The 27539-nt window shown below is 39.3% G+C and overlaps 1 protein-coding gene across 3 annotated transcripts in view; it reads left to right on the top strand.

Moving 5' to 3' along the window:
* The first annotated feature begins 5060 nt into the window (after nt 1–5060).
* The window catches only part of parga (poly (ADP-ribose) glycohydrolase a), a 36855-nt gene continuing 14376 nt past the window's right edge, over nt 5061–27539 (top strand). The window contains exons 1-12 of one of the 3 annotated variants that reach the window (XM_047351988.1): nt 5061–5126; nt 5770–5832; nt 7101–7739; nt 7857–7989; nt 8556–8678; nt 8786–8866; nt 9358–9432; nt 13490–13582; nt 14984–15138; nt 21072–21151; nt 21239–21299; nt 21434–21509. In XM_047351988.1, coding sequence (XP_047207944.1) covers nt 5816–5832; nt 7101–7739; nt 7857–7989; nt 8556–8678; nt 8786–8866; nt 9358–9432; nt 13490–13582; nt 14984–15138; nt 21072–21151; nt 21239–21299; nt 21434–21509 — 1533 coding nt within the window. In that variant the 5' untranslated portion in view covers nt 5061–5126; nt 5770–5815. Of the gene's footprint in view, nt 5243–5769; nt 5833–7100; nt 7740–7856; nt 7990–8555; nt 8679–8785; nt 8867–9357; nt 9433–13489; nt 13583–14983; nt 15139–21071; nt 21152–21238; nt 21300–21433; nt 21510–27539 lie in introns of all 3 variants that reach the window. The other 2 variants (XM_047351987.1, XM_047351990.1) reach the window with 2 other exon arrangements.

The raw sequence follows: 27539 nt of genomic DNA, 5'->3' as shown, positions 1-27539 counted from the left end.
TTTATGTTATTATTTTAATTGTTACTGAAAATTGATTTAACATTTCAGGTGATATTAAGGTTAACCAGAATAAATGGACAGTTTTATGTAATCCAACTGTATCGCTGGAGAGTGTGATTGAGAATAAATAAGCTTTTCAATATGAATTTTTAATGAAGAAATGTGCTATATGTTTTAAAAGTTTATTTATAATTCAGTTAGCATTATAATTTCTGATTCCAGGTACAATCCAGAGACAATCATGTTCAGGTAAAAAAGATGTTTGATTTAACTAGCCAATAAACAAAGAGATAGCAACTTTATGGCTAATGTATGTCGACATATTTTATATATATATATATATATATATATATATAAAAACAACAACTTTCAATTTTAAGATAGATGGGAATTATAAAGTATTTGATCCCCTCTGGCTTTTCTTAGATAATTATATAATAATGCAGTGTTTTTGGTGTATTAGTATCTACTTGCTTTGATCACTTAAAATATCCAGAAGCATGCCTTAAAAATAATGCGTTTTTCCATCTCCATTCTTCCCTTTTCTAGACCAGACCCCTTTACTGCAGGATCAACCTGAGTGTCCCAGTCCTGAAACGCTTCTTCAACCAGGAGGACACCAGGCCAGATTTTCGGCTGAGCAAGGAGTCTCTGGTTTAATATTTTGCACCAGGATAGGCGACATGGATGGGTGCTACTATTGAGACCTTGGTTTTTCTTTTCTTGGTGGCAAGTGGCACATCCTACAGAGTGGTCTGCAGAGTGTTTGGGATGCCTCGCTCTACTGTCCATCGCATCGTCCACAGAGTTACAGAGGATGCGTGGCTATTCGTCACCAGGTCATCTACCTTCTAAAGACCCCTGAGGACTTAAGGCAGTTGCAAGGCTGGCACGCCACAGAGCTTTTCTTAAAGCTGTGGGTGCAATTGACGGCTGCCATATCCGCTTCAGGTGTCCAAGCAGCCCTGATGGTCATTGCTACAGGAACAGGAAACTCTTCCCTTCCATAATCCTGCAAGCAGTTTCTGAGAGCCATTTTATTGACACGTATGTGGGCTAGCCTGGGTCAGTGCATGACTCTAGGGTGCTCCGCCACAGCCCACTGTACAGTTTATCCTCCTCCAGGGCATTTTATCCTTGCTGATGGAGGGTACCCATGCCTCCAATATCCACTCCCCCTCATCACTCCCTACAAGAGGACAAGACAAGGTGTGGGAGCCCAGCGCTTTAACAGCCATCATTCCAAAAACACGCTCTATTATAGAGCGTGTTTTTGGAATGATGAAGACCAGATTCAGGGCCATCTTCCTGCAAGCGCTGGAGGTGCACGACACCTTTGTACCTCACGTAAGTTTTGACCTAGATCCATATTATATATACATTATACATAATATATACACATACACATATGCACCCTCTTTTAAATTGTTTTCAGGTAATAACAGCATGCGCCATCCTCCACAACATCTGCCTTGGTGCTGGGGATGTCATGGCCCCAGAGGATGACCCAGAGGAGGCTGTAGAAGAGGATGAGGGTGAGGTCGGGACTGAGGCAGTCAGCGTTGCTCTCTGGCAGGACCAGCTTTCAGCTGAGGTGTCTGCTCTGGAGGAGGTACCACCAGAACATGAGTACTGTGTCAGCCAAGTATAATATTATAGGTGTGATTAATTTTTGAGGGGTATAACTAATTGTAATATTTTATGAGCACCATCTTCTAATTCTGCATTTTTCTGATTACCTCTTAGTGATGTGGCAGCCGTCAATTCAGCCAGCCCTTTAAACCCACTTGATGGACGATACCGTGGACAGCGGAGAGAGGAATCACAAACATCTGCAGACCACCTGTGTGATGCTTCGCTTACCATCCATAAGGACAAACCACAGATCTCAGTTGCAGCGTCCCATCCAAGACTCTGACCTTGTGAGAGATTTAGCCACACCGCCAGACTTTCTGTTCAGAAAGACATCTGCCTCTTTGCTCTGTTCAAGAGGTTTTTCCAGGAATCAGTCACTCAGGTTGATCCTGCTGTCGCCATTGTAAATACTTGTACATAGTTTTATTTTATGCCTTTTGTCTTGTAATCTTGATCTGTTTGAATGTTTTCTTATCCCATTCTGTTTAAAGTGTTTGTATTTTTCATAATAAATTCTGTTTATAACTTTAAATGAAGTTGATGTATTGTTAGATCAAATGTAAATAACAGTGACAAAAACAATTTTGAAATTTATTAGAACACCTTAAAACTTTAAGAAACAATCTGAACAAAACTTAATATTTCTTATGTAGCACCTTATTTTGGTGCCATTCTTTGGAAAACAGTCTGTCCATTCTCTGTGCCCTCTTCTCCTCTGCTTCTCTCTGTACCCTCATGTCCTCCCTGAGGCATCCCAAACACTCTGTAGGATGTGCCACTTGCCAGCCAGAAAAGAAAAACCAAGGTCTCAATAGTAGCACCCCATCCATGTCGCCTATCCTGGTGCAAAAGATTAAGCAGAACTGCCAGAGACTCCCTGCTCAGCCGAAAATCAGGCCTGGTGTCCTCCTGGTTGAAGAAGCGTTTCAGGACTGGGACACTCAGGTTGATCCTGCAGTAAAGCGGTCTGGTCTAGAAAAGTGAAGAATGGAGATGGAAAAACACATTATTTTTAAGTCATGCTTCTGGATATTTTAAGTGATCAAAGCAAATAGATACCAATACACCAAAAACACTGCATTATTATATAATTATCTAAGAACAGCCAGAGGGGATCAAATACTTTATAATTCCCATCTATCTTAAAATTGAAAGTTGTTGTTTTTATATATATATATAAAATATATTGTTGGGCTGCATGGTGGCGCAGTTGGTAGCACTTGCCTTGCAGCAAGAAGGTCCTGGGTTTGATTCCCGGCCTGGGGTCTTTCTGCATGGAGTTTGTATGTTCTCCCCGTGCATGTGTGGGTTCTCACCGGGTACTCCGGCTTCCTCCCACAGTCCAAAGACATGCCTGTTAGGTTAATTGGTCACTCTAAATTGACCGTAGGTGTATGAATGAGTGTGTGAAAAGAAAAACCAAGGTCTCAATAGTAGCACCCATCCATGTCGCCTATCCTGGTGCAAAAGATTAAACCAGAGACTCCCTGCTCAGCCGAAAATCTGGCCTGGTTTCCTCGGTGTTGGTATATTCCCTTTCCGGTTGACTTTCTGAAAGGTAAATTTGTTTTTTGAAATGTAAATTTGTTTCGGTACTTGTAAAAGTGTTTTGCACCCCCCGGCCACCATATTGACTGGCTGCCTGTGGCTGACTGGTAAAAAACCATATGACCACCAACATGCCTCTGGAGCTGCCTAAAGCCTAAACATTTTCAGGTCCTTCTCAAAATATTAGCATATTGTGATAAAGTTCATTATTTTCCATAATGTAATGATGAAAATTTAACATTCATATATTTTAGATTCATTGCACACTAACTGAAATATTTCAGGTCTTTTATTGTCTTAATACGGATGATTTTGGCATACAGCTCATAAAAACCCAAAATTCCTATCTCACAAAATTAGCATATTTCATCCGACCAATAAAAGAAAAGTGTTTTTAATACAAAAAACGTCAACCTTCAAATAATCATGTACAGTTATGCACTCAATACTTGGTCGGGAATCCTTTGGCAGAAATGACTGATTCAATGCGGCGTGGCATGGAGGCAATCAGCCTGTGGCACTGCTGAGGTCTTATGGAGGCCCAGGATGCTTCAATAGCGGCCTTTAGCTCATCCAGAGTGTTGGGTCTTGAGTCTCTCAACGTTCTCTTCACAATATCCCACAGATTCTCTATGGGGTTCAGGTCAGGAGAGTTGGCAGGCCAATTGAGCACAGTGATACCATGGTCAGTAAACCATTTACCAGTGGTTTTGGCACTGTGAGCAGGTGCCAGGTTGTGCTGAAAAATGAAATCTTCATCTCCATAAAGCTTTTCAGCAGATGGAAGCATGAAGTGCTCCAAAATCTCCTGATAGCTAGCTGCATTGACCCTGCCCTTGATAAAACACAGTGGACCAACACCAGCAGCTGACACGGCACCCCAGACCATCACTGACTGTGGGTACTTGACACTGGACTTCTGGCATTTTGGCATTTCCTTCTCCCCAGTCTTCCTCCAGACTCTGGCACCTTGATTTCCGAATGTCATGCAGAATTTGCTTTCATCTGAAAAAAGTACTTTGGACCACTGAGCAACAGTCCAGTGCTGCTTCTCTGTAGCCCAGGTCAGGCGCTTCTGCTGCTGTTTCTGGTTCAAAAGTGGGTTGACCTGGGGAATGCGGCACTTGTAGCCCATTTCCTGCACACGCCTGTGCACGGTGGCTCTGGATGTTTCTACTCCAGACTCAGTCCACTGCTTCCGCTGGTCCCCCAAGGTCTGGAATCGGCCCTTCTCCACAATCTTCCTCAGGGTCTGGTCACCTCTTCTCGTTGTGCAGCGTTTTCTGCCACACTTTTTCCTTCCCACAGACTTCCCACTGAGGTGCCTTGATACAGCACTCTGGGAACAGCCTATTCGTTCAGAAATTTATTTCTGTGTCTTACCCTCTTGCTTGAGGGTGTCAATAGTGGCCTTCTGGACAGCAGTCAGGTCGGCAGTCTTACCCATGATTGGGGTTTTGAGTGATGAACCAGGCTGGGAGTTTTAAAGGCCTCAGGAATCTTTTGCAGGTGTTTAGAGTTAACTCGTTGATTCAGACGATTAGGTTCATAGCTCGTTTAGAGACCCTTTTAATGATATGCTAATTTTGTGAGATAGGAATTTTGGGTTTTCATGAGCTGTATGCCAAAATCATCCGTATTAAGACAATAAAAGACCTAAAATATTTCAGTTAGTGTGCAATGAATCTAAAATATATGAATGTTAAATTTTCATCATGACATTATGGAAAATAATGAACTTTATCACAATATGCTAATTTTTTGAGAAGGACCTGTACATACGGGATAAGAATAACTTAATTAGTTAAGATAGATACCCCGATCCTCCAGTACAGTAGATGGCGATAATGTATCTTAACGTTGAATGCCACCCGCCAAAGAAACCCAAGAAGAAGAAGGTTTTGATTGTTGCTCCGTCAGTGCAGCACAGCTGGAGAAACGAGGTGAAAGTTCATATTTCATTAGTCATTTTTGGAGTCATACAGATTGTACACAGAAGTAATAAGATGAGTTTGTAATGTTTTATCGTCGATCGTCTCCATCTAAAAGGTGCGCCGCTGTAGGTGGAAATTTCTTTGTTTAAAAAGAGAAAACACCGCTAGCTTGCTCGGGGAGTTTATATTCTGTTCAACAGAAGCTAACATGATCTTAAAGCTTGTAAATCTTTTATCCCGTCAAAGCCAGGTTGGTTCGGGATCTGCACTGTTAAGTGTGTTAACAATGCTGTTTGCATATTCTCTCAGAAACACCCACTCTGCCACTCATTCCCCAAATTCATGGATTGTAATAATTATTTTTTGATCTAGTCAAGAATTGGCTTGTTCATCTCATTTTCTGGTGCAATCTACCACCGAAAGCTTTTTATATTATCTGGTGTTCGTTTACAAATATATTGTTTCGTGTTTTAAAATATTTACTGCGACCAGTCCATGAAAATTAGTCTTACAATTTTTGGGAAAATGTACCTCAGCTCTTAAACACGGCTCTTGTTTCATTCATTAAGGATCTGGGTGTAGCTTCTTACTTATCCGTTTGTTTCAAATGTAGCACCGCTTTTAGTTTCACGTCTGTTGCTGTGCTTCACAGGTGTGTTTGCTGTATATTGAATGACCTGCCAACGATTGATAAAGTGATGGATCTTCACAGAAGGTAAAGCATACAATAACTGAGACATTCTGTTCAAAAAATGCATGTTTATGTTCTACCCTGAACAGCTTGAAGCAGGTATGGAAAGTGGATGGATATTTTTTTTCCTTGCAGGTTTCTGATAAAGCACTGCAGTGTCCTGCAAAAGTATTCATTCACCTTGAACTTTTTCAGAGTTTGTGTAACAAGCACAAACTTAAATGATTACATTAATTGTACATAATTGTAAAGTGCAAGTTACACATGCTATTGCCTAATAAAACCCTGCAAAGGGTGGCATTCATTTCTGTTCAGCCTCCCTTCACATCAAATAAGGCTTGGACATTTACTGACTAAAAGTTTGACCTATTCTGTGGAGAATAGCTCCAGCAATAGGCAGATTTGATGAAGAGCATCTATGGACATCAGTTTTTATATGTCTTGTTGCTGATTCCCAATTAGATTTGACTGACTTACTCAAACAAATGAACATGCTTTGGTCTAAACCATTTTGTTGTGGCTCTGCTGGTATGTTTGGGGTCCCTGTCCTCTGTGGAGCTAACGCTCCAGCCTGGCTCAAGTCTTTTCCAGGCCCTAACATGTTTTCTTACAGGATTGTCATGTTTTAAACACAACCTATCTTTATTTTTGATCTCATTTGACCAAAGTACTTGCCACCTGTTTGCCACTATATGGCTTCTGTAACATTACATGGGACTTCTTATGGCTTTCTTTCAAAAATGGCTTTCTTCATGCTATTCTTCCATAAAGGCTATATTTGTGGAGTGCACAAATGATTGTACGGTCAGATTCTCCCACCTGAGCTTTGGATTGAACTATTCTTTGAGATTATTATTTTTTCTTTGCTTTAAACTTCTCGTCAACTTTATCCAGGACGTGTCTGGTGTGTACTTGACCTTTATGTTGCTCATAGTTCACGTTATCTATTTGGTGGTTAGATTACTTCTAAAGGCAATTGGTTTCACAAAAATTTGAGAAAAGCGGAATGAATTTAATGCATTCCACAAGTTTCAGATTTTCTTTTGGTTAAAACTTTAGAAAACCATGTATTCTTTTCCTCCAGGTATTCGTGATGCTGTGCTGTTCCTTCACATTATATAGCAATAAGATACATTGAAGTTTGTATTTACAATGTGATTAAAATTTAAACTTTTAAGGGGTGTGAATAGTTTTGCAATGCCCTGTATTTTCATTGGATAAGCCTTTTAAAGAAAGTAGGTCTCTTAAGTTGATTCTGTTGAATTACTCTGACTTGCTTTTTTCTGCTACAGTTTGACTAATGAACCCAGGCCAAAAGATGTAAGGAATGATGATCAGCAACCAGATGCAAAAGGGCAACTCCAAACATCTGACCAAACTAAAGACCCTAAACAATCAGAGAACACACCCGATGGTCTGGTGTGTCAGAATTCAGCGGACTGTGGGCCTGGAGGTCAAGTGGATGAATCAGTTTCTGCAGACAGCATAAGTAACCAACCTCAAAGCTCTAATGGACAGAAATCAAGGCGACCCAGTTCACCTGATCCTCACACAGTTCAAACAGCCTGTGTTGCCACATGCCCCACAAATCCAAAACTCACCCTTTGTCTTAGTAACAGTCCCAGTAAAGTTTCCACCACACCCAGTGACATGGAGATGGTTAGTCCTGACAATCCAGCATTTAAAACCATAATCAGCGATTCATCAGATTTTTGTGATGAAGGGGGTGTCTGTGCAGAAGACTGTGGATTTGCAAAGGATCCAGGTATAAAATCTCAGCAGGTTGTCAAAGATTGCGACTCTGGAAGTTTGACTAAGGAAAAAGTCTGTCCTGTCGCCAGAAGCACTGAAGAAGAAGATGCAGAGATGGGGGAGTGCAGTGGCTCATCTAATATGAGTCAGGACTTAATTGAGAGCCAGTTGGCACAAAGGTATGACTTCTTTGTATGTGTGTGTCTTAGAGAGAGAAGGGGGTGTTCATTCAGTGTAATTTATACCGACAACGCTCTTCACTCAAATCTTTTCATACTGACCTGTGCTTTTTGCAGTGTTCCATTGGCATCATGTAACTTGCTCAAAGAATGGCTGGGAACCCCCATAGATGTGATGAACAGAAAACCTCAATGTGCTCCCCCTCTGTCTCACCTGAAAGCAACTCCAAGTCATACTGTCACAGTTAGGGTGAGTTAACAGCCACTTATTCTCATATAGATCGTTGTTTAATAGGAAAAAAGAAAAAGATCCCATAATGAATGCAGACATTTTAGATCATGATTCACTTGGAATATTTTCTGTTTTAATTGGAGGCAAGGAGTTGTGAAAATTTTCTTTAGATGTAGAGACAGCATGAGAGGGAAAATGGGGCAGATGACACTGAGCTGAACTGAGCCATCCTCTGTGATTCCCTCAGGGTGTCTTGTCAGTAAAGATTCTCTCAGACTATCCTCCATTGACTGTCCCACAGGAATAAAGTCTGTTCTTGTGTGAGGCTACAAGAAAGTCGTACCATCAACATCCACTCCAGCCAAACTAGACAAGAATGCAACAACATGTAAAAACTGATTAGAAGCTACTTTGATGTTGAACATCACATTCCACTGTTTTTCAGCATTAATGATATTATTAACCATAGAATAAAAGTCACATTTAAAAGCTGTAGATGTTTTTTGATAAACCTACAAACTAAAGAGTGGATAATTCATAGCATTAACCACTAAATTTGGGATTTCTTGCCTTCTCTGTTACAGACAGATCTCCTCAGAGAGGGAGAGCTCCCCATCCCATACCCCTCCAAGTTCAGAGATATGTGGGATGATGTGTCAGTTAAGATGCCCTGCTCTGAAAAGAATCTCTTTCCTCTGGAGACTGAGGTATTTTAATTATAGTTTCATGCTTTATGCAATTTGTACATGATTGCTCTAAATATATGCCACTGTTGTAAAAATGTGATATGTTTTTTTTAATAATAATCATAAAGGATGGAAGTGCTCTCCAAAGTCGGTGGGAGCTGATCCGTACTGCCTTACAGGGAGGATTCAAAAGTTGTCTTGATGTCAGGGTAAGAACTTTTTATATTTGTGTGTGTATGTATGTATTCTATAATAATTTCAATTCATAATTGTCAAACTAATCAACTTAGATGTTGTTTCATTCATCTCACAATATTTTCTCTTTGTAGGTTTAATAATTATTTCATTTGTTTATATTTCATATTATGGTTTTTTTTATTATTTTGTATGTTACTTGAGAGGGGTTTAACTGATGTTAATAACCAAAAAGAAGAAATGCCTCTGGCTTTTTTTAAAAAACATTATCTAACCTGAACTTTACATTTTTTACTTCTACTCTTTTTAAAGCATTTTATGAATCTCTGAACGTTACCATAAACCACCACATGGTGGCAGAGTTTACAACTCTTAGCTTCAGGTTGTGTAGAACTTTTCACACAGTGCCATTATGGGACATTTGGGTTTTCTGTTTAAGATCAATGATGGTCAACCTTAACTTGTCACTTTTCTAAGAGTAAATAGCCCCCATTCTCCCCCTCAGGATGCAATATTGAGGTATAACACGGTCCATGCGAAGAAATGGGACTTCACTGCCTTGAACCTTTTTTGCACAGAGGTAAGCAGTTTGAAACAATTTTCAAAATTAAACAGAAAAAAATATTAAATACTGTTTTTTCTGTAGCCTTTTTTAGATATGTAAAAATACTAACATTTTGAGCTGTCATTCCAGTGAGTTAATAAATTAAACATAAAAAACAGCAGTAAACTTGTCAAATTCTTTTGCTGGTAATCAGTATTTAAGCCACAGTGATTCTATGTTTAGTTTATGTTGGAAAAAGACACAAGCTAATGGTATATTAGAGTTCCTTGTGAAGAAAGTCTGCTTTAATTCATTTGACTGCAAATGCGCTGCTGTTCATCATCCCCACAAGGACTCTGAAAGCCTCATGGGAGCACCATACAGTTAGCATAGACGAGTGCAGTTCAAAGCAGCTGTTGCAGGTAAACAACAGCAAGGGCTTATCTTAATTTTCTCTTCTTCCTTTTCACACTTTCTATCCTCATTTTAGACCTTAATTATGCAGAAGAATGTTAGTTTTCTTCTACTATCTAAAAACTAAAGCATTTATTGTTTTCGGGGAAATTCTCTTTCCTTTTAAAATGCAATGATTTCTAAGATGTTTTATAATAAACTATTTATATTACTCAGGAATATTCTTCACTATAGATGTCAACTGTAATTCTTCCTAAAGTCTTAGCATTGATAACTAATCAAAGCTATCATATTTTTTGGTGATACATTTATTTCTTGTATCTATTCTCTGTCATGATGAATTTCTCAGGAAATCTCCATTTATTTTTTTTCGCTCTTGTGTAAAATAATTTTTCATAGTACGACTTTGTGGGTCAATAGCAGCCAAAGTGTTTTATAGCTTAATCCAATTTAATTAGAAGGCCCCATTAAATCTAAAGACTCTAAGAAATAAGCTTGAAGTTGAAAGGTCCCAGTTGTCAATTAAAAGCAGAATGGAAAAAAATGTTGATAATATTCCAAGATGTAAGCTTCCATCTGAAAACAGATGTTTCCCATAGATGTAGCATGTTATCAGGGAAATATGCAATATGAGATAATGTTGTGGAATTGGATGATATGACTTGCAATAAATAAGTAAATGAATACACAAGAGTACAGTTTTAATGTGTTTTTGCTTTAGGGTCACTGCTAAAATAGTAGTCTTTGCAGGTACTGGAAAATTAAAAAAATCTGTATTGTTTTCCCATTCCAACATGATGGTTTTATAGAAAAACTTGCATCTGGCTACAGATGCTATAATGGGAGTGAAACCACTTAGTTGCACGACAAAACCCTTTCTTATTTACTTTTGTAAAACCTCTCTACCATAAAACAAAGTCTAATGAAATATATTATTGGGCTACATGAATGTTTGTCCTTTATTTAAGTAATTTGTATTCTTGTAAAAGCGTGTCATTGTGATGTTGATCTTGCACACACTTATTTTTTTCTTTAGGATTAATTTTCTATATATTTGGTAGCCCATAGAGAAAAACAATACATGATAATGCAGACGCATAACTGTGTTAGAAGGTGCCGCACGGTCAGATTTTATGATGAAGTCAGCATTTGCCAAAATAATGCCATTTTTTTTCATAGGCTTTACACCGACGTAGTGTCTAAACATAATCATATAATGATGTGAAGAACAGCCACATTTTTTCTATTAGGGTTCTTAAGCAGTTTAAGTATTTTCTAGATCTGAATAAGTCGTGAAGAAGAAAATAGTGTGGATAGATATTTGTAATTTAAGGCTTTCTCTTCCTAAGAACTAAATGTTAAATCCGTCTGTCCGTCCGTCCATCCATAAAATGTTGATATCTAAAGTAATTATCTAACAATTGCCATATGAATATTGCAGTTACTAAAAATCCAGTAAATATAATAACTAATTGATATCTTTCCCTGTTTGTTGTCTAGTGATTTTAGGTTTAGTTTTGTTTCAGACACTTTTTTCCCCTCGCTATTAAAATCTCTCCCTCTCTGTGTCTCTGTCTGTCCGTCCGTCCATTTTTCATCAGTCTATTCAAATCCTGATTTGATAGATATATCTTCATAGTGACATTTTTGTATTTTTAAAGTGTTCAAAAGTAGATCCAGACCTCTGCCTATTTGAGTCTGTAAATGAGAGAATTTGGTCCTGAAAATGTGTAGGGAAGTTAGCTAAATCCAGCAAACCAAATTTAATACAGTGTTTAAGAACGATTTAAAATAAAAGTAGATTTCTTCAAAGCAGTTCCCTGTGAGTTTGAAATGAAACTGTTGTTCCTCTCCGTACCCAGGTTTGCCTTAATTAAATTCTGAGCGACATTTTTGTTGCCTGGGGGGGGGGTAATTGTGTGGAGCTGTATCGCCTCTGAGCCCATGATTGACGCGCCTCTCAATGTGTAACAGCCATAGAAATTAGAGCTTGTCTGTAAATCGTCGTAGTGCTTCCCTCTCAGCTGAATGAAACTGTCACTGTGTCACTATCTGATAAATGTCTGTGAGGACAGAGCAGGATAACAGTCCAAGAATAAGTGCAACTGATGTGGCTCTTATCCGTTTGTTCGTCAGTAAAACAAAAATCTGGCTGGTTGTGTTCAATGTGCCGCTCCATTGCTTAAAGTATTTCAAAGGTCTGAAATACTTTAAGCAGAAACTTATAAACCAATGCTTGTATAGTTTTATTCCTCAAGAAATTACATTTAACTTTAACCAGAAGATTAAAGCACAATTAACCCATAACACCTAATTACTAAGACTTGTAGGAGATATTTTAAAACGTTCAAATATGGAGGTTGTATGGTTTGCATTGGCTAACCATGTGACCACCTTGCTGCTGTAGCTGTTTAAAAGCAGTCCTATCCCCTTTCTGCAGTCATCCTGCTGCATCAACCCCTACCATCTATTAGTCCCACAGGAGCACTTTATGATGTCTGCCAGCTCATTACTTCTGACACCATTTAGTCAGACCTGCTCTGCAGCCATATAAATGCTCCAAGCTAAGTCAACCGCAGAAGACTTCCTCTTGAAAACCGACCAGCCTGCCACTCTCCCCACAATTGGTCATTTGCATTTGCTCCAGAAGGTCCATTTAATCAGCCCAAGCTCTCCTGCTTACCTTGATAGAATAAGGCAAGTGATTGATGAGAGTGACATTCGAAGCCAATACACTCATAAATGATAGTGTTGTAAATCTGGGTGTATGATGGAAAACCTGGATGTTTATTTTAGAGGGAATTGCCCATGGATGCTGAGGTAAGCTGCAGCTGAAGTATGGATGCCTCGGTCACGGCGGGCTCAATTTCAGATTGATGATGGTTTCCTCTGAAACACGTTCTGTGCTGTGAGTGGCTCCGCAGTTTTTTTTTTTATTCCTATTAAAATGTTGGGACTGTTTGATATCCAAGATGTGTAACATCAACTTTATGGAAGACCACATGGACCAGAACATGGTTCGTTTCGTCATTTCTTAAGTCCAGCAAAGAGGAGAGAAAAATCCAGGAACTGAAATATAAAATGTTACATGCATAAATATGCATATGCAATTTTACTAGAGGTAAAAAATCAAAAAGGGAACAGCGATCTAAATTTACAATAAGTCAATTTATAAAAATAACTGTGTAGCCATGATATAATACAACAATAACTAGTTTTAGGAAATTAAAAACTGAAAACAGAAGGGAAAATAATAAAGAAATATGTGGGGGGGAAATTGATGGAAAGAAAAAAAATAACCTAGTTGATAAACGGGTATCTCAACACTCGCATAAAATAAAAACATTATCAATTTATGCAACATTTATTTCACTTTTGTTTTATTTATTTCCTTTATCACAAGTTTGATCCTCCATACACTTATTACATAAACCTTTCCTGCCTTCAGAGAAATTACGCCCTGTTCTGGACAGCTTTTCGCTGAAATTTGGCTGTTGCTATGGGGTCACGACTCCGATTCGCTGTTATTGCCACACTATTTAAACATTTAGTGAAAGAACTTTTCAATGTTACATCTAGCAATTATTGTGGAAACCTCTAAACCTACTGTGATTACTGATGGTGAGCTCCTCCAACATATTAGATTAATAAAATGAGCCCACTTTTGTGTTTTCTCCAGTATCTTGAGCTTAGTGAAGTGCAACAGCTGTTTGAGGTCTTACTACCTGCTATGGTCCAGCTGGCACTTAACGCTCCCCGCCTCTGCACAACGGTAAGCGTTTTTCTCTCTTAATTCTCTTAAATCTTGTTTTTTTGAAATATTCTGAAAATACATGAATTCTTTTCTTTTGTCCTTATTTCAGTCAGTCATATCACCAACACACTCATAATGTCTTTTTGGTTACATTGTTTGTGTCTTTAAATTTAAGGTTTTGTCTTAAAGGAATCCAACGACTGCTGTATAATAAATAAAAATAATAGTAATAGCCTGATTTCTGATTTCCGAGGTTTGCCTTCACTTGTTTTCTGCTTGTGTCTGCAGCAAAGCCTCCAAGTCGCTTTGTTTGGAGAGTCAAGAGTTTTTATTAGTATATTATTTTAAAAATAATGTTTATTTTTAATCCTAGCAGTCTTCTGTGGTATCTTTCTATGGTAACACGTAAGTGCTTCATTGCATTGTACACAGGAAGAAGACTGAGTCGGGGATGAAGAGTGTTTGATGGATGGATGTTAAAGAGGATCAGTTTATCACTTACAATCACAAGATGATGAATCCCTGGTATCTGCATCAAGCACTTTTTTTTTAAGTAAAAAAGTTTGATGCACGTCATATTTTCGTTCATTTCAGGTCTTACACACTTTGTAGATCATTAATCATTCCTTCATTATTGAGGTTAACATTATGCACCAGAGAGAAACCATGCTCGATACGCTGCCCATTAAAGCTCACAGACCTCTCTTTAATTCCCAGTACATACACCTGGTCTGTCTTAGAGGTCCGTCTAAATGTCATCTTCATTCGTCTTTGTTTTCCGACTCTGTCGTCCATTATAGCGATACAGGAATTATTACAAGATTGGTATTTTTGTAATTGCATTATCTATTACAGAGTCTTCAGCTAATTTAATTTAATGAATTCAACTCCCACTCGGAAATGAGAGGATAAACCCTCCTATAGCGATCCGAGCAAGCAGCTGTTCACCACTGTTACTGAAACTGTATTCATAGCTGTAAAGTATAAAGATTGTCTGTAGTATTAGGCATGAAAAGTTAATGTTTGTGTGCGTGACTAGAGCTTGTATCGATCTGCCTACTTGGCGGCCTTGGGAGGCTCTTTAGCCCTAATCAGTAAAGATTGATGGGCCCCATGTGTCTGCGTGAATGAACCTGAGGGAGAGCAGGAAAACCGGAACCTTAATTACTACCACCCGTTTAACTAATGGAACCCTCCTTATCTCTTGCTTGCTAGATCGCTAAACTAATTTTCTGCTCTCATTAGCCCTTCAACCTACGGTGCTACACCCACAAAACCCTGTATGTATTTTTAGTATTCATCATTAATTGTCTAATCTAATCTTTTCTTCCAGCCTTTGTCTCCTGCAATGGCACCACACCTCTAGCCTTATAGTGCTTATGAGTTGTGTATTTATGTTCTTTTTTTGTGTCTCTTCAGCCAATTCCTCTACTCAAGTCAGGTATGAACCATTCCCTGACTTTGTCTCAGGAGCAGATAGCCTGTCTTTTGGCCAACGCCTTCTTCTGCACATTCCCTCGACGTAACTCCCGCCGGTCGGAGTACTGCAACTATCCTGAGATCAACTTCTACAGGTGAACAAACACTGACGGAGACATGATTCTTGATTTTATTCCTTTTATTCAAAATAACATTATTTCCATCAGGGGGAGCTGCTGCCTTGAAAACCAATCATATAGAAATCATTAGGATTTTTACCCAGTTTGGCTAATTCTGTTATTGGTCTGCAGGTTCATTACATTCCCAGTTAGAACGTGAACTTGTAGGTTAGTTTACTTACAGAGGCCAGATGAAGGATTATCGCTTTTGATTTTAGTCAAACCTTTAGTTTTGCTGTCCTTGCCGTAACTTCATCTGTCACTAGAAAGGGGTTTTGGCTGTGGGCTGAGATTTATTTTTCCCCCCCTGTTTCTGTTATGTCCTTTTATGTGGGATGAAGATTGTAGTAGGTGTGTTTTAAAACTGGTGTTTTCTGGGACTATCAGCTCAACCGCAAATGATCTGTTGAAGAAAAAATTAAACACATTGTCCTGACTGAAGTACACACTTCTCTGACATCCTGAGAGGTACCTTTATTTGTGGATGAGGGTGTGTTAATCCTTTGAGCCCAATAATATTCATACCCCTAACAGATTTAGATTTAAAATGATTTAAATTCAGCCAAGAAGATTGATAGATAGCTGGATAACTAGTTAGCTATCAGGACAAAAAGTGATAAAATTGATCATGCTATTTTTTTAAGTCACAAAAACTTAACTTTATGACAGATATGTCTACACTTTAGGGGCCACTATGTTTAAGACTCTTATTTTGAAGTAAGAAAGGAAGTAGTTCTTGAATTCAACAGAGTCGTCTGGGTGACGCCTGGTTGCACCAGCTCTAAACCACCATCAAATTGTTTATCTGCAGCATTTTTTTTTACTTTTTAGACCACGGAGGGTGAAACGTATGTTTGTGAAGCCACAACAGGGGGTATTTTCAGTACTTATTTGGCATTAGGCTCACCGTAGACTTACATTGACAAAAAAGCTAACTAGAACTGGAATAATCTACAAGTGGATTAATTAAGTTTATCAGCCATTCATTTGCGTGGAAATCTTTATTTCAGCTATTTAAAAAAAACAGTCTCAAAGCAACTTCATTGATCTTTTCTGCACAAAACTGGTCCCATTGTTCAGCTGGGCACCTAACTTTAGTTTTAACACAGTTCTGCCCTTACAGCTGCAGAGTTACTGCTGATGAGTTGTTTATTCCACAAGGTGAGGCCAGAGTTAGAGTGGTGACATCTTGTTACCAGCCTCATCTTAATTTGTCCAGCAAATGCCTCATCATAAGCAATGTCTTTTCCAGATATCATATTAACCTTTTCCCTTGTTTTTTCTTCCTTCTAGTTAGTGATGTAAGGATGAAATAAGCAGTTGTTACTTGACGAACTGGAGTTGTTGCTTTGGATACGTTCTAGAGCTAAATGATGAACTTATGTTAGTATATTTAATCTAAATGGCAATTTTCTTAATGTGTTTGGTTCAAATACTCTTCAGTTTTGTTCTTTTATTTGTACTTTGGTCCAACTTTAACTTTCTGTGTGCTGTCTGCAAGAATGCTGTAATAATATAAACATTGATTCAGTTCCTGGCTTTATTAGAACCACTTGGGCTCTTATCAGCATTTCTGCCAGCAGCAAAATACAGGAAAGGACAAGAGTGGGGGGGATTGGCTGTGGTCTTTCTGAGAGGATGAAATAAGACAACCACTGCAGTCTAAAATGGGCCCTGGATCGTTACAGACCCTCCCTTTCTCCTGGTAATTGAGGGAGTGTCCGTCACTTTGCTTATTGGCTACAGTAGCTCTCTGTCTTGGACAAGCAGAGCAGCAAGCAATTTGCTGATTGCTGTTTTGGCAGAACTGTCAAGGTTTGTCCTCTGCTAAGTGATGGATGCCTTCGAGAGGCAGCGCAGAAGGCAGGAGACTTCTTTAACTTGTGTTTTCTGCCGTTTGAAAAGACTGTGACAGGAACCAGGTTTTACAGGCAGAAGAGGCCTGATGCATTCCTCATTGTTTAAGGAAAAAAATAAAATAAAATTAGTAAAGATAAAACTGTCAAGCAGCCTCTATGCTGCGTTTTATGCAGAAGGTAGTTGAGTAAGAAGCAATTAACGAATGTCATTTAATTGGCAATTATGCATATTTGAAAATGTTAATACTTAATTTTCCTTACTAGCGGCCCTTTATTTGGTGATATATATACAGGTCCTTCTCAAAATATTAGCATATTGTGATAAAGTTAATTATTTTCCATAATGTCATGATGAAAATTTAACATTCATATATTTTAGATTCATTGCACACTAACTGAAATATTTCAGGTCTTTTATTGTCTTAATACGGATGATTTTGGCATACAGCTCATGAAAACCCAAAATTCCTATCTCACAAAATTAGCATATTTCATCTGACCAATAAAAGAAAAGTGTTTTTAATACAAAAAACGTCAACCTTCAAATAATCATGTACAGTTATGCACTCAATACTTGGTCGGGAATCCTTTGGCAGAAATGACTGCTTCAATGCGGCGTGGCATGGAGGCAATCAGCCTGTGGCACTGCTGAGGTCTTATGGAGGCCCAGGATGCTTCGATAGCGGCCTTTAGCTCATCCAGAGTCCAAAATCTCCTGATAGCTAGCTGCATTGACCCTGCCCTTGATAAAACACAGTGGACCAACACTAGCAGCTGACACGGCACCCCAGACCATCACTGACTGTGGGTACTTGACACTGGACTTCTGGCATTTTGGCATTTCCTTCTCCCCAGTCTTCCTCCAGACTCTGGCACCTTGATTTCCGAATGACATGCAGAATTTGCTTTCATCCGAAAAAAGTACTTTGGACCACTGAGCAACAGTCCAGTGCTGCTTCTCTGTAGCCCAGGTCAGGCGCTTCTGCCGCTGTTTCTGGTTCAAAAGTGGCTTGACCTGGGGAATGCGGCACCTGTAGCCCATTTCCTGCACACGGTGGCTCTGGATGTTTCTACTCCAGACTCAGTCCACTGCTTCCGCAGGTCCCCCAAGGTCTGGAATCGGCCCTTCTCCACAATCTTCCTCAGGGTCCGGTCACCTCTTCTCGTTGTGCAGCGTTTTCTGCCACACTTTTTCCTTCCCACAGACTTCCCACTGAGGTGCCTTGATACAGCACTCTGGGAACAGCCTATTCATTCAGAAATTTCTTTCTGTCTTACCCTCTTGCTTGAGGGTGTCAATAGTGGCCTTCTGGACAGCAGTCAGGTCGGCAGTCTTACCCATGATTGGGGTTTTGAGTGATGAACCAGGCTGGGAGTTTTAAAGGCCTCAGGAATCTTTTGCAGGTGTTTAGAGTTAACTCGTTGATTCAGATGATTAGGTTCATAGCTTGTTTAGAGACCCTTTTAATGATATGCTAATTTTGTGAGATAGGAATTTTGGGTTTTCATGAGCTGTATGCCAAAATCATCTGTATTAAGACAATAAAAGACCTGAAATATTTCAGTTAGTGTGCAATGAATCTAAAATATATGAATGTTGAATTTTCATCATTACATTATGGAAAATAATGAACTTTATCACAATACGCTAATATTTTGAGAAGGACCTGTATACAGGTGTTGGACAATGAAACTGAAACACCTGTCATTTTAGTGTGGGAGGATTCATGGCTAAATTGGACCAGCCTGGTAGCCAGTCTTCATTGATTGCACATTGCACCAGTAAGAGCAGAGTGTGAAGGTTCAATTAGCAGGGTAAGAGCACAGTTTTGCTCAAAATATTGAAATGCACACAACATTATGGGTGACATACCAGAGTTCAAAAGAGGACAAATTGTTGGTGCACGTCTTGCTGGCGCATCTGTGACCAAGACAGCAAATCTTTGTGATGTATCAAGAGCCACGGTATCCAGGGTAATGTCAGCATACCACCAAGAAGGATGAACCACATCCAACAGGATTAACTGTGGACGCAAGAGGAAGCTGTCTGAAAGGGATGTTTGGGTGCTAACCCGGATTGTATCCAAAAAACATGAAACCACGGCTGCCCAAATCATAGCAGAATTAAATGTGCACCTCAACTCTCCTCTTTCCACCAGAACTGTCCGTCGGGAGCTCCACAGGGTCAATATACACGGCCGGGCTGCTATAGCCAAACCTTTGGTCACTCATGCCAATGCCAAATGTCTGTTTCAATGGTGCAAGGAGCGCAAATCTTGGGCTGTGGACAATGTGAAACATGTATTGTTCTCTGATGAGTCCACCTTTACTGTTTTCCACACATCAGGGAGAGTTACGGAGTGGAGAAGCCCCAAAGAAGCGTACCACCCAGACTGTTGCATGCCCAGAGTGAAGCATGGGGGTGGATCAGTGATGGTTTGGGCTGCCATATCATGGCATTCCCTTGGCCCAATACTTGTGCTAGATGGGCGCGTCACTGCCAAGGACTACCGAACCATTCTTGAGGACCATGTGCATCCAATGGTTCAAACATTGTATCCTGAAGGCGGTGCCGTGTATCAGGATGACAATGCACCAATACACACAGCAAGACTGGTGAAAGATTGGTTTGATGAACATGAAAGTGAAGTTGAACATCTCCCATGGCCTGCACAGTCACCAGATCTAAATATTATTGAGCCACTTTGGGGTGTTTTGGAGGAGCGAGTCAGGAAACGTTTTCCTCCACCAGTATCACGTAGTGACCTGGCCACTATCCTGCAAGAAGAATGGCTTAAAATCCCTCTGACCACTGTGCAGGACTTGTATATGTCATTCCCAAGATGAATTGATGCTGTATTGGCCGCAAAAGGAGGCCCTACACCATACTAATAAATTATTGTGGTCTAAAACCAGGTGTTTCAGTTTCATCGTCCAACCCCTGTATATATATATATATATATATATATATATATATATATATATATTATTATTATTTCTTTACATTTTTGTTTTTTAGCTAAACTATCATCAAACCACATCTCATGAACTCTCTCAGAAGCTTGTTTTCTTTGGTGCAAACCCTAGCGTTACCAAAGTCAGGGGTCACAAATCATTGGTTTATTCACTTAGCAGAAAACTGAAGTTTTGCAGAAAAGCATGTCATTTATGCCCGAATTGCGTGTGATAAATGTTTTTATCACTGAAGGGCTTTTAGTGTACTAAATCTCTCACTTCATTGCACCCCCCTGTTCTAAATCTTAACTGAACTGGGCAGAAAACAGTGGGAGAGGAAGATAAATGCTTAGTTTAAGTAACCATGTTTTTTTAAGTAGAGGGTTCCAGTATATGGTGATTTAAGCTTTCTGTCCAACCCTTCTTACTTGTTCTTCCACCTTGGTTTTAATGTCCCAAAAGCTGAAACCGCCGTAGGCAATAACACTGTAGGAAGGAAGGATGGAACAGAAATTGTGCTCGTTGGATAGCTGGACCTAACCCATCATGCGATGTCCTGGTTGTGAATTTTTTTATATAGATAATGTGTACAAGGATTTGCAAAAGTATTCATACCTTTTGAACTTTTTCACATTTTGTAACGTTTCAAGTACAAACTGTAATGTGTTTATTTGAATTTTATGTCATAGACCAAAGACAATAGTAGTGTGTGCATCTGTTCAGCTCCCTGAGTCAGTACCCAATACTGCGTCTATACTTTACTGCAGCTACAGCTGCAAGTTTTTGGGTTATGTCCCTACCCACTTTGCACATCTCGAGTCAGACTTGTTGGAGAGCAATTCTGAGAAAAAAAACTCCTAGTCTTGTGAACTATAACTCCTCCCACTTAACCTGTCTATTCTAGTGAGAGATACTCGTCTCTAGTGCCACCACAGTTTGTCAGATTAAAATTACCTTTTTAAGCTAGCAATCTTTAAGCAGGTATTAAATAGTCTATATAATCTGATTTACTTAGTGAATTGAGTCACTGAAATAAATGAACTTTTCAGTACTATTCTAATTTATTGAATATGACTGTATAATATGTTGTTTTAGGTTGTTTGAAGGCTCCTCGCCAAAAAAAATTGAGAAGTTGAAAACTCTACTGTGTTACTTCAGGAGAGTCACTGAAACAAGTAAGACCTGAAAATATTTTTTTTTTACCTCAGTTCTCTTCCTGCTAACAAGTCAATGAAGCATTTTATTTTTGTTTCTTTTTCAAGAACCAAAGGGCCTTGTTACATTCGCAAGACAAACAGTTACCAGTCCACCAGACTGGGAAAGGTAATCACCAGTTGTCATGTTATGCACCAAATCTAAGATTCATAACTGGGAAAAAAGAACAACACAGGGGTTTTCATCAAAATGTACAAATAGCAGTCAATAACTCAGGATGTCTACAACCTTGTTTTGTTAAGTTCTCAGACTCAGCTGACATGTCTACATATCACTTGTAAGGGCACAATTGAGGATGATGGATACGGGATGCTTCAGGTAAGGTGTTTTGTACAGTTTTGTATCCAGTGTAAAAAATAATGTATCATGACTTGATAATTGCCCGTTAGCCCTTGGTAGCTTTCTTTTTCCAGACACTTTTGTAAGCAAAGTATAAGTTTCAAAGTTTTTGTGTTTTTTTTTTTTTTTTATCAAACCAGATTTGTATTGTGCGTTCTGCAAACGTTTTCAAGTTTAGATTGGAGTTTGCAGTTTATGGGTGATGGTATTGTTTTATTTGGTGGTAATTTAAACAGTCTTTTGCTTGATATATTTATACTACAGACCTTTCAAAGCATACAGCTAGCTTCCCATAGGGAATAAATCCCTTTTATCTTGCCAGATGTTCAGAAATGCCCAAGGGAACATCGGAAATCCCTTAGGTGACTCGGCTTACTAATCAGCTTTGTTTCTTTATCAAAACTTCGAGGAACAAAAAGGGGGTTACCAAATGTATTTGTTCATCTTGCTTCACACACATATGAACTCGAGGGACATCCTATTCTGAACACAGGTTTTAATGTGATTTCATTGTTTGCAGCCGCAATAGCTTCGCCCCTTCTGGAATGGCTGTCCGCAAGATTTAGGAGTGTGTTAATGGAAATTTTGGAGCATTCCCTTAGACGCCCATTTGCAAGATCAGAAGCTGATGTTGGACGAGAGGGCCAACACCTAAAGCTGTTCTTTCTGAGATCAGGCCATTCAAATTCTTCCACACTAAACTTATTCATCCAGGTCTTTATGGACGTTGCTTTGTGCACTGCTGTGCAGTCACGTTGGACTAAACTGTTCCCATAAAGCTGGGAGCATGAAATTGTTCAAAATGTCTTAATATGCTGAAGCATTAAGAGTTATTTTCCCTAGAACTAAGGGGCCAAACCCAGCCCCTGGAAAACATCCTCACACCATACTCCCTTCTGCACCAAACATTATACTTGACACAATGGAGGCAGGCATGTGCTGTTCTCCTGGCGGTCGCCAAACCCATGCTCGACCCCTTGGATTGCCAGGCAGAGGCATGATTTGTCATTCCAGAGAACATTTCTCCACTGCTCTACAGTCTAGCGGCAGCATGCTTTACAGCACAACATCCGCTGCTTTTCATTGCATTTGGTGATGTAAGGCTTGGATATGACTGCTTGTTGATGGAAACAGATAAATAATTGTTTTTGAAAACTGATACTCTTTTTAGAAAGAAACATCTTGATTTATTAAAAATAATTTTCATTTAAATTAGCCATTATAGCATGTCTATCATATGTGGGCTTAATTGTATCTGTTACACCTGTGACCATAGTACTAACATAAGTCAATGATTTGGATGGGTGATTAATAGTGTATCTTGATACTCTGACCCTTAATAGAGCATTATGGCAATGACTGGACATGTGTGTATGTGTATAGTTTTTTAACTCATTTTGTTTCTTTGGAGCTATTAACACGGTTTTAAGCTTATTTTCTTTTCTGCACTTGCTGACATTGTCCAAAGTTGCAAACCTGCCAATGAGCAGCAGGCTTCTTGCCTTACAACAAAAAATAAAGTGGTCAAAAGGACATCAAATTTTTGGGTAATACATATAATTAGCTATTCATCTCTCTCCACTGGATTACATCCATTTTATCTTTCCCCTCTGTGTTCCTTTGCTGCTGTTGCATTTATTTATTATTTTACTGGAGTTGACAGCGTTTGTATACACACGAGCAGCTCAGAGTGGCAAGGGTGGAGGAGAAGACCCCTGGGTGGGAGGATGAGGGAAGATGGCACATGGAGAAAATATAAATGACGAGGGTAAGGCATTTCACTGCGATGACCCCAGTGGGCCAAGAGTCCTGCAAGAAAATTGACGGTTACCTCAGCAGGCCGGCCACTGGTTGTGTGTTGTGTTTGGATAGGGCAGAGCAGGCTGTCATCCTGTCAGGGGGTGAGATTGAAGGGGGAAGGGAGGGGTAGGTCAAATTCTGAACCAGAGAAAAAGGATAGGAGTTGGGTGGCTGGTTGGAAAACATGCGCATACAAACACACTTACTGTCACACAGATTGATGTAGCTGTGGGCCACTGAGCAGAGCCCTCACCCCTGACAGGATGTATAAGTATCTGCTCTGTCATTGAATGGATTGTGCTTTTATCTAAACCGCACAATCAAGGATTGGGATTTAAAAATGTAAAAGTGTAGTATCACACCGAAATAATTCCTGCACCTAAACAGTTTTCAGAATGATTACAAAGAAATACAACTTTTTTGGGAGACTTGAACATCCTTAAATAATTTTTGCATACACTTGTTGATTTTAGACCTAAGCAATGGTTTTCATGTCAATTATTAATAATGGTCTATAGTTTTATGAACACTTTATGAACACTTAATCAAGAGCTGTTTTTTGAATAAAAATACATACCAAAAGATCACACAATTTGGCAACCCTCTCATGTAACTTTTTTTCCCATGTTTAGCAAAATGTACTTGCGCTCAGTCCCATTTCAATAAATTAGAATCAAAATGTAAAATTATCAGTTATTCAGTTCAACAAGTGAAGTATGTCCATGTACTCTACCATTCAATAGAGGCGATCAGCTTGTGGGACTGCTGAGGTGTTAAGGAACCAGACTATCCCCTATCTTCACTCATATCTTTAACAAGTCTGTGGAGTTGTGTGAGGTTCCCTCCTGCTTTAAACACTCCACCCTAATCCCAGTCCCCAGGAAACACACCATCACAGGATAAATAACCACAGGTCTGTCATTCTGGCATCTGTGGTCATGGAACCCTTTGAGTGACTTGTGTTGATGCACCTGAAGGACATCACAGGCTGGATCCCCTGTATTTTGCTTAAGGGGCAAACAGTTCGGCAAATTATGCAATCAACTTGGGTCTTCACTTCATCTTGCACCACCTTGACCACCCAGGGACCTACGCTAGGATCCTGTTTGTAGATTTCAGCTCTGCCTTCAACACCATCAACCCAGAGACCCTCCACCAGAAGCTCCCCCATTTCACAGTGTGGGCCTCCACTTGTCAGTTGAGCACCAACTTCCTGACTGACTGAAAGGCGCAGGTGAGGCAGGGTGGCATCTTCTCCTGCTCAAAAACCATCAGCACTGGCACCTCCCAGGGGTGTGTTCCCTCCACACTTCTGTTCTCTCTATACACTAATGGCTGCACCTTAGCGGACCAGTCTGTGAAACTCCTGAAGTTTGCAGATGACACCACTGTTATTGGTCTGATCCAGGACAGTGATGAGTCTACATACAGACAGGAAGTGGATCGGCTGGTCTACATGTGCGCTCAGAATCATCTGGAACATAACCTGCTAAAGACAGTGTAGATGACAGTGGACTTCAGGAGAACACTACCCCCAGATACCCCTCTAACCATCTTCAACAAAACTGTCTGCTGTGGACCACTTCTGGTTCATAGGAACTACTCTTTCTCAAAACTTGAGCTGGTCCTCACATACAGACTGAAGGCCCAACAGAGACTGTACTTCCTATGGCAATTCAAGAAGTACAACCTTCCACAGGAGATGCTAGTCACACACTGTCTTCATTGAGTCTGTTTTGCGCTCATCCATCACGTTTTGGTTTGGCTTATCTACAAAGCAGGACAGGTCCAAACAGCAATGAACAATTAGATCTGCAGAGGGGATCATCAGGGCTGACCTTCCCTCCATCCAGGACTTGTACAGATTTAGGGTTGGGAACAGGGCAGCTAATATCTCTGCAGACCCCTCACATCCTGGACATAAACTGTTACTAAACTTTTACCTTTGGGGCAGCACTACACTATTTGCAAAAACTAGCCACTGCATTGATAGTTTCTTCCCCCAGGCTGTCTCTGTGATGAAAACAAACACCTTACAGCTAGGGTAGTCATCTACTCTGCTGGAAACAAATAAGCATATTTGCACTACCACACCTGCCTTCCATTTTTTATATACATAAAATCACACACTTGTACATACTGTTCCTTGTCCTTATTTATTAGTTTTTACACATTGTGGTTGTTGTTTGGACTGATGTTTGATATATGATGTGAGCGATGGAAACCAAAGTCAAATTACTTGTGTGTGCGCACAAACTTGGCCAATAAAGTTGATTCTGATTCTGAAGCACAAGTTGCTGTTGGCCCTCCTTTAGGTCATCTGCATTTTTGGGTCTGATGTCTCTCATTTTCCTCTTGACAGTACCCCATAGTTTCTTGGTGAGGTTTAGGACTGACCGGTTTCTAGCCAAACAAGCAACATGTTACCACATACTTTAAAGCAGGTAGTGATTCTTTGGTATTCCTGTTAGAAAATGAAATCAAAATCTCCATAAAGCTCATTAGCAGATGGAAGCATGACCAACACCAGCAGATGACATGGTTTACAAAATCATCACCAACTGTAGAAGCTTCACACTGGACCTCAAGCAACTTAGATTCTGTGCCTCTCTATTTTCCTGTTCCCACAGACTCTGGGGCCTTGATTTGCAAATGAAACTTAACTTTATTTGAAAAGAGTTCAGTGGATCACTCAGCAATAGTTCAGTCCTTTTGTTTTTTTTTCCAGGTAAGTAGCTTTTGAGATCACTGGTTCAGGAGTGGCTTAACACGGGGAACGCGACTAGCCGATGTTCTGGATATTTGTGTGTGACGGTTCTTGAAGAACTCACTCCAGCTGCAGTTCATGCCTCGTGTATCCCTGTCAATTCTTCCTGCGATTCTTGAGTGGATGTTGCTTATCATCCCTGTTGCCTATGCACCATTTCCTGACATATCTTTTCCTTTCCACTCAGTTTTCCATGACTGCTTGGATACAACACTCTGAACAGTCAGCTTCTTTACCTAAACTCTGCTGTAGCGTATCTAACCTTCCTTGTGCAGGGTACAAATGACTGTCTGCTGGATAACTGTCAGTACAGAGAGTCAGTACACTCTCCTATAATTGATTAGGCCATAATATTATCATTAAATATTTTTTAAAACATTTTTGATCTTATTTAATGTGTAAACTTTCTGAGAAACTAGATATCGGATTTTGTATGAGATGTAAGACTATCATAATCATAAAAATACTTGAAATATATCCCTCCCTGTGTAATAAATAAATTTTAATTAAATTTGTTGAATTAAATTTCTGAAATAAATTAACTTATGTCTAGTTGGCTTTTTCAGAGATCATATGGCGTGCGGTTAATTTTGTCCTTTTGAGCTAATATTGAATATTTAAACTCTGGCCCATTTGCCTGTTTAGTGTTTTCACAGCTGTTCTACTGTTCATTACGTGTTTCATTGGTATTTATTGTATCTATTGAGATTCCATGTGCGTTGTTTTGTTATGATTTTCTAATTTGATTATCACCATGCAGGAAACGGTCATCCTTAGACATTTGTTTATATTAAACCTCCACTGTGGGTGACAGCTAATGAGAAAATAATAGTTGTTCAAGTAATGAGAGTGACAATAGTAGTTCCTGTCATCAGCATTACACATGCAGGTCAAAGGGCACTGAATATTTTGTTTTATTAATATATGCTAGTATGTTGTATTCAACTGTGTAACTTGCACTAAATTTGGGTTTGCTGGTAAACAAAATAGGGACATGTTCTTAAAGGATTTGCTACAAAACTCTAAAATTTACCATTATTAGATAAGGGAACATCCTTTGTTTATTGCCTCAATCCAAATAAGGTTTTTTTTTGGTGAACAAAAGGTGAATTTACCTATAATTAGTATGTTTTAGCAATTGGCATGTACTTTTAAGAGTTTTCATGTGCTCTTATGTTTGAACAGGACTTATTAAATAGAGTTGAAAATCACAGCATGCATCAACTATTAGAATACAATTTCTTTTCATTGGAAGTAGTTTATTGGATTATTTTTATTAGCGGTATGACACTGGGATAGACGTTTATCGTATCATTTATCGTTACTGTGAAAAATTTCTTACAAGAATTTGGATGTATTGTGACCGCGATAAAATCCAAATTAATGAGGTTTGAAATCTCCAAAAAACGTAATAATGATAATTTTACTAGTTTCTCTACTGT

Source organism: Girardinichthys multiradiatus, chromosome 22, assembly GCF_021462225.1.
Source record: "Girardinichthys multiradiatus isolate DD_20200921_A chromosome 22, DD_fGirMul_XY1, whole genome shotgun sequence".
Lineage (NCBI taxonomy): Eukaryota > Metazoa > Chordata > Actinopteri > Cyprinodontiformes > Goodeidae > Girardinichthys > Girardinichthys multiradiatus.
Note: the sequence above shows the minus strand (reverse complement) of the source record. Positions and strands in the feature narration are given on the sequence as shown.